Genomic DNA, 16,787 nt, shown 5'->3' on the forward strand with positions numbered 1-16,787 from the left:
ATCTCCAACGGAGCCAAATCGCCACACGGGAGCTACTGCTCGAAGCCACCAAGCGTAAGGCATGCGTAGCATTGCTGCAAGAGCCCTACGTTGGTGGGGCGAAAAGTATGAGGACATACAATGGAGTGAGGATCTTCCAGAGCGAAGGGGAAGGGGGTGGAGCAGTAAAGGCGTGTATTGTAGTACTCGACGACACACTGGATGTCGAACTACATACACGCCTTAGCAGTAACAACATCGTTGTGGCCACTCTCAGAACCAAAGCCTGGGAGATGATTGTAGTGTCCTTCTACTTCGAGCCCGATAAACCAGTGGGGCTCTACCTGGACCATCTTAGGCGGATAGGGAGTGAGCTGGGTATCCATAGGATGGTCCTGGGAGGCGATGCGAACGCAAAAAGCCCGTGGTGGGGTGGCGAAATGGAAGACTCGCGAGGAAGAGATGTGTCTGCTGTACTGGAAGAAATGGGAATGCACATACTCAACACCGGGGACATCCCTACGTTCGATACCATTAGAGGTGGGAAAAGGTACTCTAGCTACGTGGATGTGACAGCGTGCTCCGACGATCTGCTGAACCGAGTGGACAACTGGAGGGTTGAGGAGAGTCTCACGAGCTCGGACCACAACGGCATATCCTTCGGCATCAGACAACATAAATCCACAGGCACGAACATAATACGAACTACACGCATATTTAACACACACAAGGCAAACTGGACTCAGTTTCATGAGAAACTGACCCAGCTGATGTCGGACAGACAATTAACTATACAAGACATAGACACAATACACAGCACACAACAAATAGATGACGCAATAGACAGATACACTGAAGCAATCACACAGACATGCAGAGACACAATGCCGACCAAAAAACACACACAGAAATTCACTTTGTCGTGGTGGAATGATGAGCTCGCGCAGATGAAGAAGCAGGTGGCCACGAGGAGACGCAGGATCCGAAACGCAGCACCTGATCGCAGAGACCGCGTGGTTGGATTGTACCTGGAAGAAAGAGAGATGTATGAAAAGGCAGTGAAAGAAGCGCAAGAGAAGAGTTGGAAGGAGTTTTGCCGGAAACAGGATAGGGAGGGGGTCTGGGAGGGCATCTACAGGGTGCTTAATAGAGCCACAGGGAGAGAGGAGGATCTGCCCCTGTCGAGGGGCGGTGAGACCCTCGATGCCCGAAGCTCGGCAGAACTGTTGGCGGAGACCTTCTACCCCGAGGACCAGGAAAGTGGTGAAAGTGATGGACATCGTCGGGTGCGCAGGTGTGCGGAGTCCTTGGACACCGAACCACCGGCGGGCCCGGACGACCCTCCTTTCGTCATGGAGGAGTTGAAGAGAGCCGTAAGGTCCTTCAACCCCAAGAAGGCCCCCGGGGCGGATGGCCTCACGGCCGACATCTGTCAGCACGCTGTGGATTGTAACCCGGGATGGTTCCTTGCCTTGCTCAACAGATGCCTCTCTGCCGCCTACTTCCCCGCACAGTGGAAGTGGGCGACCGTGGTTATACTGCGAAAGCCGGGCAAGGAATCATATCGGGTACCGAAAGCCTATCGACCGATCGGCCTCTTACCTGTTCTCGGCAAAATCTTCGAAAAGATGCTGGTCGGCCGACTCAGGTTCTACCTGTTGCCCAAAATAAGCCCCCACCAGTATGGCTTTATGCCACAGAGGAGCACCGAGGACGCCCTCTGTAGACTGGTGAACCACATCAGAAATATGAGGGAGGAGAAGAAGATTTCTGTTGTGGTATCGCTGGACATAGAGGGAGCCTTCGACAGCGCCTGGTGGCCAGCCATAAAGGTGCGGTTGGCTGAAGTTGGGTGCCCGGGGAACGTGAGGCGGGTGATCAGCAGCTACCTGAGTGAAAGGGGAGTGAAAGTTAGATATGCGGGCGTGGAAGTGAGTAGGGGGACCAGCAAGGGGTGCGTGCAGGGATCCATAGGTGGACCAATCCTGTGGAACCTCTTGCTGGACCCTCTGCTATGGATGCTAGAGGAGATGAAAGTATTCTGTCAGGCGTTCGCCGACGACATTGTGTTGGTCTTTGAGGGTGATACGGCCCTTGAAATAGAAGGAAAAGCGAACCGTGTCCTAAACGTAATAGATGAATGGGGAAAGGAAAATAAACTTAAATTTGCACCACATAAAACTTGTGCCCTCCTGTCCACGAGGAGGTTAAAATATGACGTGCCACGGCTCGCTATGGGGAATGTGGAAATAAAATATTTTTCTCAGATTAAGATATTAGGCCTAACGATTGACAGCGGCCTCACTTTCAACGCCCACGTCGGGACGGTATGCCAAAAGGCAATCGCCCGATATAAACTCTTGGCTAGGGCAGCCAGAGTTGGTTGGGGACTTAGCCCAGATATTATTAGGACTATTTATGTAGCTGTTATCGAACCGACTATTATGTATGCATCGGCAGCGTGGGCACCCACCGTGGAAAAGATGGGGGTCCAAAAAAGGCTGAACACCGTACAACGGGGCTTCGCCCAAAAGATCTGCCGAGCATATCGGACCGTCTCCCTGAACTCAGCTATGCTGTTGGCTGGGATACTCCCCCTTGACCTCAGAATTCTCGAAGTCTCGAGACTATATGGGATCAAGAAGGGGGTGTCGCACCCAGCGTTGGGAGACAGGGAGGTGGAAAGAATGGCTCCGGCGATTGAGGACCCACATCCGGCAGAGCAGGAAGGGCTGGGGTTCGGGCTGGTGGACGAGGACTCGTATTCCGACGTGGCTAATAGCCACGTACATAGGATCTACACGGACGGCAGCAAGATTGAGGGTCGAGTTGGAGCCGCCCTTTCCGTATGGGAGGGGGAGGCCGAGACGAAGGCCGTCAAGCTTGCTTTGCCGCCGTATTGCACCGTCTACCAGGCCGAACTCCTAGCGCTCCAAAGAGCAGTAATTAGAGCCTGCAAGAGTGGAGTGGCGAAAGTCGGCATCTTCAGCGACTCCAGATCGGCCCTCCAGGCAGTCACACTCGGTTCCCCCCACCCCCTTGCTGTGCAAACAAGAGCGGCCCTCCGAAAAGCTGCTTCGCAGAGGCGGGAGGTCGCTCTGTTTTGGATCAAGGCGCACGCAGGGCTAAGGGGGAACGAAAGAGTGGACCAGTTAGCCAAGGAGGCCGCTCTGGGGTCGAAGAAGAAACCCGACTACGATCTGTGTCCTGTTTCATTCGTCAAGCGTATCCTGAGACGGGATACGATCGGGGAATGGGACAGGAGATATGATGTGGGGGAGACGGCTGGAGGCACGAAGCTCTTTTTCCCAAGCGCTGCTGCTGCATACAAAATAGTACGGAAAATAGACATCACACACCACACCACACAAGCACTGACTGGACACGGTGGATTCGCCTTCTACTTGAACAGATTCAAGCTGAAGGAGAATCCATCGTGCCTGTGTCAGCCCGGAGTCGACGAGACGGTTTCTCACCTGTTGCTCGAGTGTCCGATTTTTGCAAGAGATAGATATGTTATTGAGCAAAAATTGGGCATCGCGATGACGGGTGAGAATCTGCCCGCGGCCCTGGGGGATGAGACGAGAACTGAATTCTTGGAGTATTGTAAATACATTGTTGGGGTGGTTAACAAACGAAACTGTGATAAGCTGTGATGTTAGGGTTAAGTTTTATTGTTGTGCCGTACTGTTTCAATTGTATTTTATTGTAATGTCTTAATTAATGTAAGTTTTAAATGTACTTTTAATTGTATAAATTTATTTTATTTTTTATTCTCATTGCAATGTTTTTAATTAATGTAAGTTTTTAAATGTAATATTTAATTTTAGAATTTTATTATTAATTTGGAAATGTTATTGTAAATTGTTAAATTGTATTTTTATTTTAAATTGCATTCATTTAGGCCTAATGTATTAATAAATAATAGTGTGGTAATTAATTGATTAAAAGCAAAACAAACATCTCTGGACAATATTCCAGAGGAAAGCACACAACACCCTGTGATGGCGGGTGCTTTTTTAAAAAAAAAAAAAAAAAAAAAAAAAAACCTAACCTAACCTAACCTAACCTAACCTAACCTAACCTAACCTAACCTAACCTAACCTAACCTAACCTAACCTAACCTAACCTAACCTAACCTAACCTAACCTAACCTAACCTAACCTAACCTAACCTAACCTAACCTAACCTAACCTAACCTAACCTAACCTAACCTACCGCAAGCACAATTATGTACGTAATATTCATTTCTATCCGCACTGCGATGCGGCTACCGCAGACCGCACAGTGCGCATAGAAATGAATATTACGTACATAATTGTGCTTGCGGTCAGCCGGACGGCTACCCGCAATGCGGCTACCCGCATAGTGCGTATACGCTCTAAGAGTTAGGTTAGTTTTGGTTAGGTTTCTACAAAAGTTAGTTTAGTGTACGTGAGGTTGCTCAAAAAGTTAGGTTAGTGTAGGTTAGGTTTCTATAATAGTTAGGTTAGGTTAGGTTAGGTTAGGTTAGGTTAGGTTAGTTTAGTGTACGTGAGGTTGCTCAAAAAGTTAGGTTAGTGTAGGTTAGGTTTCTATAATAGTTAGGTTAGGTTAGGTTAGGTTAGGTTAGTTTAGTGTACGTGAGGTTGCTCAAAAAGTTAGGTTAGTGTAGGTTAGGTTTCTATAATAGTTAGGTTAGTTTTGGTTAGGTTTCTACAAAAGTTAGGTTAGTTTAGGTGAGGTTGCTGAAAAAGCTAGGTTAGTTTAGGTTAGGTTAATGTCAAAGTTAGGTTAGTTTATGTTAGGTTAATGGCAAAGTTAGGTTAGTTTATGTTAGGTTAATGGCAAAGTTAGGTTAGTTTGGGTTAGGTTTCTTTAAAAGTTAGGTTAGGTTAGCTTAGGTTTCTGTAATAGTTAGGTTAGTTTAGGTTAGGTTAATGTCAAAGTTAGGTTAGTTTAGGTTAGGTTAATGTCAAAGTTAGGTTAGTTTAGGTTAGGTTAATGTCAAAGTGAGGTTAGTTTATGTTAGGTTAATGTCAAAGTTAGGTTAGTTTGGGTTAGGTTTCTTTAAAGGTTGGGTTAGGTTAGGTTTCTGTAATAGTTAGATTAGTTTAGGTTTGGTTAATGTCAAAGTTAGGTTAGTTTAGGTTAGGTTAATGTCAAAGTTAGGTTAGTTTAGGTTAGGTTAATGGCAAAGTTAGGTTAGGTTTCTGCCCTGGGTAGGCCTCTTTAACAACTTTAAAAAAAAAACAAAAAAAAAAAAAAAACAGCAACTTAAAATATTTCTGTAGCCTTTTGTAGAAGTCTAAATTCAAAAATTTTTAAATATTCTTCTTCAGTTATCATTTTGCTATTAGAAAAAAAATTTAAAAAAAATAGGTATAAAATTGTGCAAACCGAGTTGATGTGCCTAAGAGATGTGGACTGGGAGGGTGGGTGGGCGCTGCGTTTCGTTTTTCGCCGATTTCTCCTAAACCGCTGGGCGGATTTTTGCAAATTTGGTATCAAATGAAAAGAATTTTTGGGCCGCATCCCTGGACACCAAATTGAATGGGGTGCATAGCCCAGTTCAATAGATATGAGAGGTGGCTCCCAACGTGATTTTCCTCATTTTCTCCTAAACAGGTAAGCAAATCCTCATGAAATTATTATCAAATGATAGATCTCGCTATTGCGCATCCGTAGACACCAAAATCAATAATATTCATTAACTGGTTAATTAATTATTAGAGGGAGAGATTTAGCGCTTTTGGAAGTGATTTTCCCCTACTACTCCTCAGCGGATGGATAAATTTTCACAAAATTAGTTTCAAATAAAAGTTCTTATTGATGCGCATCTATACATACCAAATCTAATGAAATTGATCAAACGGTTAATAAAATATTTATGAGATAAGATTTTTACGCTAATCCGCACTATAAAACTCGGTTGAACAATAATTATTATGTAGTTATTTTGTTATTTACTTTTATTTTTATTTAAGACACTCTGTCTAACACCGTCTTTGAAGTATTTAGGGTAAAAACAACAAAAACTTCACGTACACAAATAAAATAAAATAAAATTATGCTGTTTTAAAATTGTTATTATATGTAGTTAAATGTATTAAATTATAATATAGAAATGTAAAAAAAAATAAGCTGTAACTACCTTTTATAACTACTATCCTCCGAAAGCTGTAATTTACAAGAATAAAGAACAATAATAATTAATTTTTACATATTGATATCTTAATTGTTTTCGAATATAAAAAAAATACACTATAAATCCACACAATACATCTAAATAGGGTATATAAATTATAATATGATCTGATGTCGATAATTAGCAGATAAACTAAAAAAAAATAATTAGCATGCCCACCCGGGCTCGAACCCCGGACCTTTTGGGTGGACTTTAATCGCAGAGTGCTGCTGCGTTTATTAAAGTTTTTCATCCATCGCATAGATGGCCTTGTTTCCAAATATAAACATTTTCATTATATTATTATCTATCGATAATCATAATAATACGCATAAATAGATAAAAATTTATTTAATGTAGACTTTATTTTAATCATCATTTCTATAGTACCGTCCTAAAAATGACTAAATGGAGTGTTCACGACAGATCGTTCGATATAATAAATATTACTTGAGAAAGGTGATAATAGATGGCGGTAATTTATTTTTATTATTTCTGCATCGCACTATAATTATTTTTTCTCGAGTCCATATATTGAAGGGCCAGTATAACTCCGAAAATAAAAGTTAGGTTGGTACTTTGGTTCATTGGCTCTTTGGTTCTTTGGTCTTTGGTGATTGGACTTTGGTTTCTGGTTCTTTGGTCTTTGCCCTTTGGTTCTTTGGTTTCGTTGTTACTTGTTCTGGGTTGATTGGTCTAAATTTAAAATGTCGTTGCCTACTTGTTCTTTTTAAGGGTGCTATAACAGTTTTTTTAGGGAATGCAATCCCGATCCCGCGGGATCCCGATCTCGCGAGATCTCGTGTAATTTTTCGGGATCAATCCCGACGCATAATATGACGAGATCCCGTTCGAGATTGACGGGATTGGGCGGCAGTGGTCAGCGACGCAACACACAACCACTCGGGGCGCAAGCTTTTCAATTTTTCCTAATTTTTACTAATTCCCTTGAAATAAGCTTATTGTTTGGATTACCTAATTTTAACGTTAATTTCTTACAACCTGATTATTATTTAGTTGGTAAAATCTTACCAAGAAAATAAAAACCTTTATTATTTAATCAAATAATAAAGGTTTTTATTTTTTTTCGAGTAACATGTTATTTTAGTTAACCTCACTAGGGGCCATCCATAAATTACGTTACACGTTAATAGGGGGGAGGGTATCATCTTTATGTGACATAATGTGACAAGGGGCAGGGGGGGATCAAAAGCTTTGTGACGTGACATAATAAAACGAAACGAAATTTGTACGTGAGCAAAAAACTTTGACAGAAAACAAAACAAAAAACAGAAAATTTTTAATCTACCTACCTATTTGTATTTATTAATAATTTCGCACTCTCACTATCAGATTATCTCTTACGTAACAACATTTAATTCCTAGAGTCATGATGTAATGCAAGTGGGACACAAAAATTTACGATTTTTAAAATTTTCGATATCTAAGATTATTTAATAAGTAAAAATAAGTAAAAAAATGAAAGTAACTGTTTTCTTTTGATTATTTTTAGATACATGTATAAGTTTGAAAAATGTGTGACGTCACATTAGGGGGGACGGGGTACTAAAAATGTGACAACCTGTGACAAGGAGGGGTTGAAAAGTTCTAAAATTCGCGTGACGTAATTTATGGATGGCCTCCTATCACAAACAAGCAGTTATTAGCTTTTTCAGTCATCTGAATTCAACTTTTTTTTTTTAAGTAGACGGGATCCCGAAAATTCCGGGATCCCGCGGGATTGATATTTCTAATCCCGCGGGATCCCGAATTTGCAATCTCGAGTCGGGATTGCATTCCCTAAGTTTTTTAACAAAAACCGCTATTTTACGGTACAATTTTAACTCAAAGCACTTACACGTGAGAACAAAGTAATATCTTAATTTAAAGATAATATATTCAGTTCTACGATCATCTTATAAAAATTGTACGACGTCATACAAAATTGTCACTGAAATACAATTTTCCCAGCACAATGATCGCATAAAATGCAAAAAAATGGGGTCTAAACCGGTACACTTTTAAGAAAATTAAAAGCCTAATCTATCTTCTTACCTATAAATTATTGAGGGATATATAGTCCTTTATAGATTGTGATAATTTTTTTGTATCTAAATCAAAATTTTATTTCAATTATAAGCTAAATTAAAAATACTTGTCGATTTCTTCATACATTTTGCTCTCGCGGGTCGTCAGACCGCGCTCAGAAGCGCTCTTGGAAGGACGGGTGTATCGCTCCTCGTCCCAAAAATAAAAACGAATTAGAAAAAGATTATTGTGCGTATACTGTCGTTTTCGTGATTTGAAATATTTGATACTTTATAAGAGTAAACTGTATAAGTTTCATATTCCAGTTATTTGTCATTTAAAATTATGTTTTAAAAATTATGTTGACTGAGATCCTCTTTTTTTATGGGTTGTTGAACGGATTGGTGGGGTAAAGCAATTTGACAAAACTTAAATCCAAAATGGCGCCGACGAAAATTTGCCATCTTTTCGTCATGGGTGTCATTTTCATGGTTTTTGGGGTAGCTATTAACCAATATGAGGTCAAAAATAAAATCCAAGATGGCGCCGACGAAAATTTTACATCTTTTCATCATGGGTGTCATTTTCATGGTTTTTGGGGTAGCTATTAACTAATATGAGGTCAAAACTAAAATCCAAGATGGCGCTGACGAAAATTTTACATCTTTTCGTCATGGGTGTCATTTTCATGGTTTTTGGGGTAGCTATTAAGCAATATGAGGTCAAAAATAAAATCCAAGATGGCGCCGACGAAAATTTTACATCTTTCCGTGATGGGTGTCATTTTCATGGTTTTTGGGGTGGATATTACGCAATATGAGGTCAGAACTAAAATCCAAGATGGCGCCGGTGAAAATTTGACATCTTTTCGTCATGGGTGTCATTTTCATGGTTTTTGGGGTAGCTATTAACTAATATGAGGTCAGAACTAAAATCCAAGATGGCGCCGGTGAAAAGTTGACATCTTTTCGTCATGGGTGTCATTTTCATGGTTTTTGGGGTAGCTATTAACCAATATGAGGTCAAAAATAAAATCCAAGATGGCGCCGACGAAAATTTTACATCTTTTCGTCATGGGTGTCATTTTCATGGTTTTTGGGGTAGCTATTAACCAATATGAGGTCAAAAATAAAATCCAAGATGGCGCCGACGAAAATCTTTGTTATTTTATTTTAGTTTACTTCTTTATTATTAAGAAAATTACACCTATGACGAAAAGATGTCAAATTTTCGTCGGCGCCATCTTGGATTTTGGTTTTAACCTCATATTCGTTAATAGCTACCCCAAAAACCATGAAAATGACACCCATCACGAAAAAAGTCAAATTTTCGTCGGCTCTATCTTGGATTTTCGTTTTAACCTCATATTCGTTAATAGCTACCCCAAAAACCATGAAAATGACACCCATCACGAAAAAAGTCACATTTTCGTCGGCGCCATCTTGGATTTTAGTTTTGACCTCATATTTGTTAAGAGCTACTCCAAAACCTTGAAAATGACACCCATGACGAAAAGATGTAAAATTTTCGTCGGCGCCATCTTGGATTTTAGTTTTGACCTCATATTGGTTAATAGCTACCCCAAAAACTACCCACACTTGCAAATGTGTTTGCTACGTAGGAAAAGTTCAGATTTAAGAGTATCCTAGGTAATGTGTTATGTGACGAATACCTATAATTTATTTCATTCCGACTATTTTTCGGAATAACATACATTTACTAAGAATTGTATACAATGCCGGATTTAACACATCATATGTATGATAATAAATTCTACATTTCTTAAAAAGCTTTGATATTGTATACAATTCATAGATTATTATTCAATGAAATAATGATGTAAAATAGTCACACTTTTTTAAGTTGTTTGAATATACTAACATACTTATTAGGATCGTACCTACCAATAAAAGTAACAAAATGAATTTTTAAAGTTCCTAGTAATCTTCTGGAATCAATTTCAATAAAAATACATAATATCAAAAATTTAAAATAATATCAAGTATGAAGATGGTCTATAAAATGGAATGCGCTATGTTTACGTGAGCGTGATATTGCCGCGAACAAAGTTACGTCGTTAGATACCTAAATTTGAGTAACGCAGATTTGTGACAGCGTCCTTAAATATAGGAAATAGCCATAGGAAAAGAGCGTTGCTCAACGCGTACCGTCCGGCATGTGCCACAGAGCAATAAATTTAGGTAATACCGGCCGTTTCTTAGCGCGAGCACGATAATCGATATTACGATAATGTATATTGTACTACTGTGGCACGAGTTCATTTCAAGCCGTATTTAGAAAAATTAGAATATTTTTAAATAATTCGTTGTAAAAAAAATACACATTTGTTTACTAAAATTTTATTTACCCTAGTATAAGTCTGACATAACCGAGTTATAACATATCTTTTAGTACATTGTGCTGTGTTTTACAAGTGTTAGAAGCAATTTTAAATCTAAATTTGAGATAATAGCAATGAGTAATACGAGAAGTAGAAAAAGTTGAGCAAATTAATAATTTCATTACGTACCTATTGAAATGGAAAATTTTGTATGAAATGTCAAAATATACGAAATTATGAAAAACCCTTTTGATAATTATAATGATTTATTTATTTACAACATGCGCCAAACCATACAAACATAAAACTTATTTCTAAACTTATCACAATAATATACACTTTCGTTGAAAATATAAATCTTTTAAGCCTGGAGTTGTATGTTTTGAGTACCAGTTATTTGGCAACTCTCTATCTCAAGGTGGGTTTATCTTCTGTTCTCCAGATATTGGATAGCGTTATCTATCATTTGCTTGCATATTTAATGATATATTTAAATTATTTCCAATAAATATTTAAAAAATAAATAAACAGAACATCGTATGATGAAACTTCACAACAAATTCGACGAAGTCAAACGAGCGTCAGCAAAATGACAGCACCCAGGCTTAACCGTAGACAATTTCAATGTTTTTCATAATTTTGTGAATGAATTGCGACGTTGCCGCTTCGCGCCTATTGCATGGCGTGAGCCAGTGCCGGATTAGCCACGTAGCAAGAGTAGCAAATGCTACGGGCCCCGCGGCTCGGGGGGCCCCGCGGTCTAATACCTGTCTGACCGTAAAAAAATATCACTTTATAATACACGTACCGTAAAAAAAAATACACGTACCTACCACGAGAAACGTTGGTATCAAAATCTACAACAATAATTTAAAATTTTACCACGTTTCTACAATTGAGCGCTGGCTACACCAAAAGTTGTGTTGTACTGCTTGCACTGCGCTACACGCAAGTTGGTAGCACGGCAAAACTAACAGGGGAATCCCCTGATATTGTCATCGAACGAGCTAGTCGTAACAACCCGATCAAATAAAATAGGATTCTATCGACTATCAAACCTTAGATTACAAAATAAAAGGCAGATGGAGCATGACAATCATCCATCGCCCTTGTCAAAGAAAATACGAAATCAAAAACGAATACGAACCTCCGCCAGTGCTATAGCGATTATAGTGTCATGCAATACGTCAAAAGGGGTTTGCTATTTTAGTAAAAAAATGCTGTCTTGTGATATTAAAACGCTGTAAAATTTGTTCCTGAAAACAAACAAAAAGATAAAACATCGTTTTACAGGTTCTCTGTAGATTATTTGGCTTATTTAATTTTGTATACAAATAATAATTTTACACGAAGGAATACAAAACTTCAACGTATGACGTATGCTGCCAGTTAGACCGGGAGATATTGACACAAAATTTCGAGTCATTTGTAACAGGATGGCGGTTCTACAGGGGTCTTAGTACGCAATGACAAAAAGAAAAATGATGGTGTGAACGCTGGTACCGGCGGCTTAGTCGCGTAGCCTGGGCGTTAGTCGAACTCGTCGGAAAAATTGTGAAAGTCAAACGATTTGTAACACAAAAAATTTAGAATTTACCGATAGCCCATAAAAAAGAAGTAGGTGGTAGTGTCATGCCTTACTTTACCGGTGTGACTTACAGCCCGCCATACCGACGTGAATGTGTTGATTTAAATAAAACAATTATTCAACCATTTGTACCAGGCTAACTTTTGCACAGGTAACCATCGTCGTGCAGCCATTTACGAAAATCGCCATGCCATACTTTTCGGACGATTCCAAATGGTCGCCATACTGCCGAAAATCTGCAAAAAATTTTTATTTCGCCAAACTTTTTGTACCAGTATTGCATTTGGATTTTTGGAGAGTATTTGATAAAATGTGACCATTATTATATTTGCCATACTTCTAGTAGGGGGAAAAAGTGCTGTCATACTTGAAAAAATAATTTATTATTAATAATTTATATAAGTGAAGATTTCCAACACCTGGATCTTTGAAATTTTGTATAATTATATTCGTTGATCCTCAAACTTACAGGAAAAATAAGTGCCATACTGTTACAAATCGTTTGACTTTCGCTATTTTCCGACGAGTTCGACTAATGCCCACGCGACTAAGCCGCCGGTACCAGCGTTCACACCATCATTTTTCTTTTTGTCATTGCGTACTAAGAACCCTGTAGAACCGCCATCCTGTTACAAATGACTCGAAATTTTGTGTCAATAAGTATTTTGAAAATGAATTTGCAACAGAAGAGATTTTGGAAAACGCCTCACGTATGGTCAGTGCTTACGAAGATGATTTGGAAAGTAGCCTAGGCGACGAATTAGTGCAGTTCGCTGAACTGCTGAAAACAGATGTGGCTACTGTTATTGATAGCAAGAAACAAGAGTCTCTGGAACTGCAATTTTATAAACTTTTATTAAATAATTTCTTAGAATCGTGTTTCCCAAACGTAGAACGTGTCTCTCATGATCACTAACTGCAGTGGCGAACGTTCTTTTTCAACGTTAAAACGTATTACGAGTTAAGAAACACAATGGGCCAAAAACGTCTTAATCACCTTATTTTGATGAATATAGAGTATAATTTGCTTAAAGAAGTCGATAGTGAAAGTGTTATCTCTAATTAATTTACCCATAAAAGTTTATTTGTAAGTTTTGTTTTATTTAATACCCTTTAACTTGAGAAACTATAGCAAACGAAGGGCCTCTTGACAGAATTTGCTACAGGCCCCGCGCTGGCTTAATCCGGCACTGGCGTGAGCATAGTTACATCGACGTTATTCCAAATTTATTTGTAAGAAATTATGACATCCTTATTCTTTATTTATTCTTATCATATCTATGCATTGCATAAGGTTTGAATAAGCAAGTTTTTATTTGTACGGCTGTTAATATTTAGGTCATTTTTTTGAAACTGCATTTCTAGACCAGGGTAGAAGCCTTTAAAAATAATAAAAAGTGAAAAAAAATCGCAGTAGGATGAAACCCATTAGAAAAGGAGGAAAATATGATAAAAATGCAAGGAAAAATAAATTACAGTCAATCCGAATTCGGGAAGTAGGAGGGGGGGAGCTTTTAAGAGAAAAAAATGGTCTCTCTCTATTTCCGACAAAACTACAAGTCCTACGGAAAAAAGTTCAATGGCAAAGTTGTAGGTAATAAAAAGATCTATTAATTTTGTATTAACAATTTTTTCATATATAACCTCAAAATTTAGGTGAAAAATTCAAAAACCAAGTTTTTGGTTTTTTTATTTTTATCTACTGCAAAATTTTTTTTTCTACGAAATTTGGTGGAAACTTACTTTATTATGTCCCAAATATGTACACTATAATTTATTTGATTGAAAATATTTATTATTTCGGCTTATTTTGAATTAATACCAAAACAATGTTGTGAGGTTTTATGAAACCACGGTAAAAGTGAAACTTAGGCACAAAATTATCGTATTTGTACGATAATTATCGTACGGTTCCGAACACTGCTTTATACCTACTCGGCAGCCGACCGTCACGCGACATGCGCTACACAGACCAAAAAGTTTGAGACGATGTAGGTAATAAAAGTTTCACTTTAAAAAAAATGTTGTGTGGTTTTATGAAACCACGGTAAAAGTGAAACTTACGATAATTATCGTATTTGTACGATAATTATCGTACGTCACGTGACATGCGCTACACAGACCAAAAAGTTTGAGACGATGTAATAAAAGTTTCACTTTAACAACCTAATTTTCAATCGAAAACTCACCCGTCAAACTTGTATAATGTACAATACACTCCGTAGGACTTGTAGTGTTGTCGGAAATCGAGAGAGAGACCATTTTTTTCTCTTAAAAGCTCCCTCCCTCCCACTTCCCGAACTCGGATTGACCGTAATTTATTTTTCCTTACATTTTTATCATATTTTCCTCCTTTTCTAATGGGTTTCATTCTACTGCGATTTTTTGTTGTTTCAAAAATTATCGGCTCTGGTGTACCGGCTATAATCAGATTCTAGGGCATGAACGCTCTTAAGAATAACTTATCAAATGAAACAATGTGTATCGTATATCCGTATATTTAAAATTTAAATAGATCTTTTAGTATTCAAGTGAATTTATATTCTAGCCCGTATCCAGCTGAGGTATGACGTCACGCGCGCGTAGCCCGCGGGCAGGCCGGACTGGCAACCTCGCCCCGCCACGAACGATGTCACACCATTCTGGAAAAATAGACATTGAGAAATGTGGCAACAACTAATTTGTGCTGCCCATTGACTGATTTATGATACATTATGTTAGGAAAACTGATCTTTGTATAAATATTCTGGGCTTCTGCTCCGGACAGATAAACAAAATCGTAAAATGCGTTCAGGTGGCACGCACCAGGTAGCGCACGCCGCTGAAGGTGAAGTCGAGCGAGCCGCCCGAGTCCCCGCTGCAGGGCCCGACGCCGCCGCGCCCGCTCGTGCACAGGTTGGAGTTGAGCACCGAGCTGGGCCCGTAAACGTCGATGCACTCGAAGTTGGCGATCACCAGCAGGTTCACGTGCCGGAGAGCCTCGTTGTTGTTGCTGGCTGTTGATGAAAATGAGTATTAGAGACTAGCGTTTAAAGCTTGACTCATCTCGGTAGTCGGAGCTAATTCGCGCGGGAATGAGAATAGTATGTTTGTTGCTTATTGTTATTATTTGTACTAGTATGACAAGCATTTCCATTTTACAAATGTTAACATTTAATTATTAAATAAATAAGGAAACTTTTAACGCAAGAAAACATATTTTGATGTTTAGTTTTATAGCATTCAAATGGTTCATTAATGAAAAGCAAAAGAGTATTCAAAAAGTTCTATCAAGAGACGGGATTCGAACCCGCGTTTCTAATTTCGCAAGATAAATATTTCTAGTCTTTAAAAATGTTGAAATAAATGAAAATAATAAATAAAAATAATAATACTTATTACTTAGAGTCCCTGGTACTTCCGCTGTTCCGAAGCGCGCTCCGCCTCTCCCTGGAATGAGAAATGTTCCAGCAGGCCCGACAGCAGCGCGATAAAAAAGAAATTATAAAAAAAGAATAAATAATGATAAATGAATAAATAATAATAATAAATATTTTTTGAAGTGAACTTCTTTAGGCGCGTGAAGGGTAGGTTAGTAGGTTTAGGTAGGAAACGTTAGTATTTTCTGTTGCATACGTTTTTCTTAGATCGTGTGCATATTAATTGCAGAAAATTTCATTACTCTTCAACATTTAATTCATTTTTTGTCTGTTTTATTACTTACAAATGATACAGACATGTAATGTAGCTACTAGTAAGTAGGTAGTAATTATTCTGTGGTAATGTGTTATTTTGACAATCGTATAGATATGTATAGCCATAGGACAGGATAGTTAATCAATAATGTTAGAACACGCGAAGGCCGACGACCGGGCACAGTGACGGCCACGTCACACGACACTCGAGAGCGCGTATCGCTCGCCTCGCACGTGGACACATGGAGGCGACGCCGGTGAGCGCGCTGCGCACGAGGCGCGAGGCGGCGTGCGCGGCCGTGTGCCGCGAGCGGCTCGCGCTGGGCGGCGGCGACGGCGCGGTGCTGCTGCTGCGCTGGCAGGCCGGGCTCGGCTGGGTGGAGGTGGCCGAGCGGCAGCGCGCGCACCGCTACGGCACGGTGGCCGCGGCCTTCTCGCCCGCCGGCCTGCTGCTGGCCACGGGCGGCGGCGACGGCGCGGCGCGCGTGTGGGCCGCCGCCGACCTGGCCGCGCGCCGAGAGCTGGCGGCCCCGCAGGTACCCGCACCGACTTATCAATCAATCGAACAATCCTAACACGCTGAACGCGTTTAATTTCTCATACTTGCTTCATTTATGATATTTAGGGCCTGTGATTTAGCCTTAGGTTTATAACTGTAGTGAAAATATGAAAGAAATGTAAGTTAGCACCATAATTACCTACTACGCTCCGTGTGGGATCGATATCCATAATACGAACGAAGGACAAAGTTAATGGTGTTTGTAAGTTAGCTTTAAGTTTGAAATAAAACAGGTACCTACCTATTATGTAGTAAAGTCAAGAGGAAATTTTTAATAAACGGTCAGTGTGGGTGGTGTCGTTACTAAAGCCCTTCTGTATTCGATAACACTAAATTCAGGTGAAGCAACGGTTTACCTACACGGTCATAAATTGGATGAGTTACAATTTTTTGCAGTTATTGTTTAACTAAGTTTATTATTGAAGATGCGAATTACAAATTCAGTTAATTAA

At 39.6% G+C, this 16,787-nt stretch overlaps 1 protein-coding gene across 1 annotated transcript; it reads right to left on the reverse strand.

Annotated features, from left to right (window-relative positions):
• Positions 1-14,639: 14,639 nt before the first annotated feature.
• Positions 14,640-15,147, reverse strand: LOC149899902 (epithelial serine protease-like). Its single transcript, XM_090113382.1, has 3 exons — positions 15,144-15,147; positions 14,908-15,098; positions 14,640-14,744 (listed from the first exon to the last, which is right to left on the reverse strand). The coding sequence occupies exons 1-3, from the start codon at positions 15,145-15,147 to the stop codon at positions 14,640-14,642; spliced, it is 300 nt and encodes a 99-aa protein (XP_089969508.1).
• Between the last annotated feature and the right edge of the window lie 1,640 nt (positions 15,148-16,787).

Source organism: Colias eurytheme, chromosome 19, assembly GCF_061535395.1.
Source record: "Colias eurytheme isolate Ceu_HAF_F1 chromosome 19, ilColEury1 Martin Lab GWU primary, whole genome shotgun sequence".
In the NCBI taxonomy this organism is placed as follows: Eukaryota; Metazoa; Arthropoda; class Insecta; order Lepidoptera; family Pieridae; genus Colias; species Colias eurytheme.

Bases quoted from the DNA above. Each gene is read 5' to 3' on its own strand.
- LOC149899902 (XM_090113382.1), bottom strand. The intron at 14,745-14,907 runs GTGCGTGCCACC...CTATTTTTCCAG, and splicing joins TCAGCGGCGTGCGCTACCTG to AATGGTGTGACATCGTTCGT.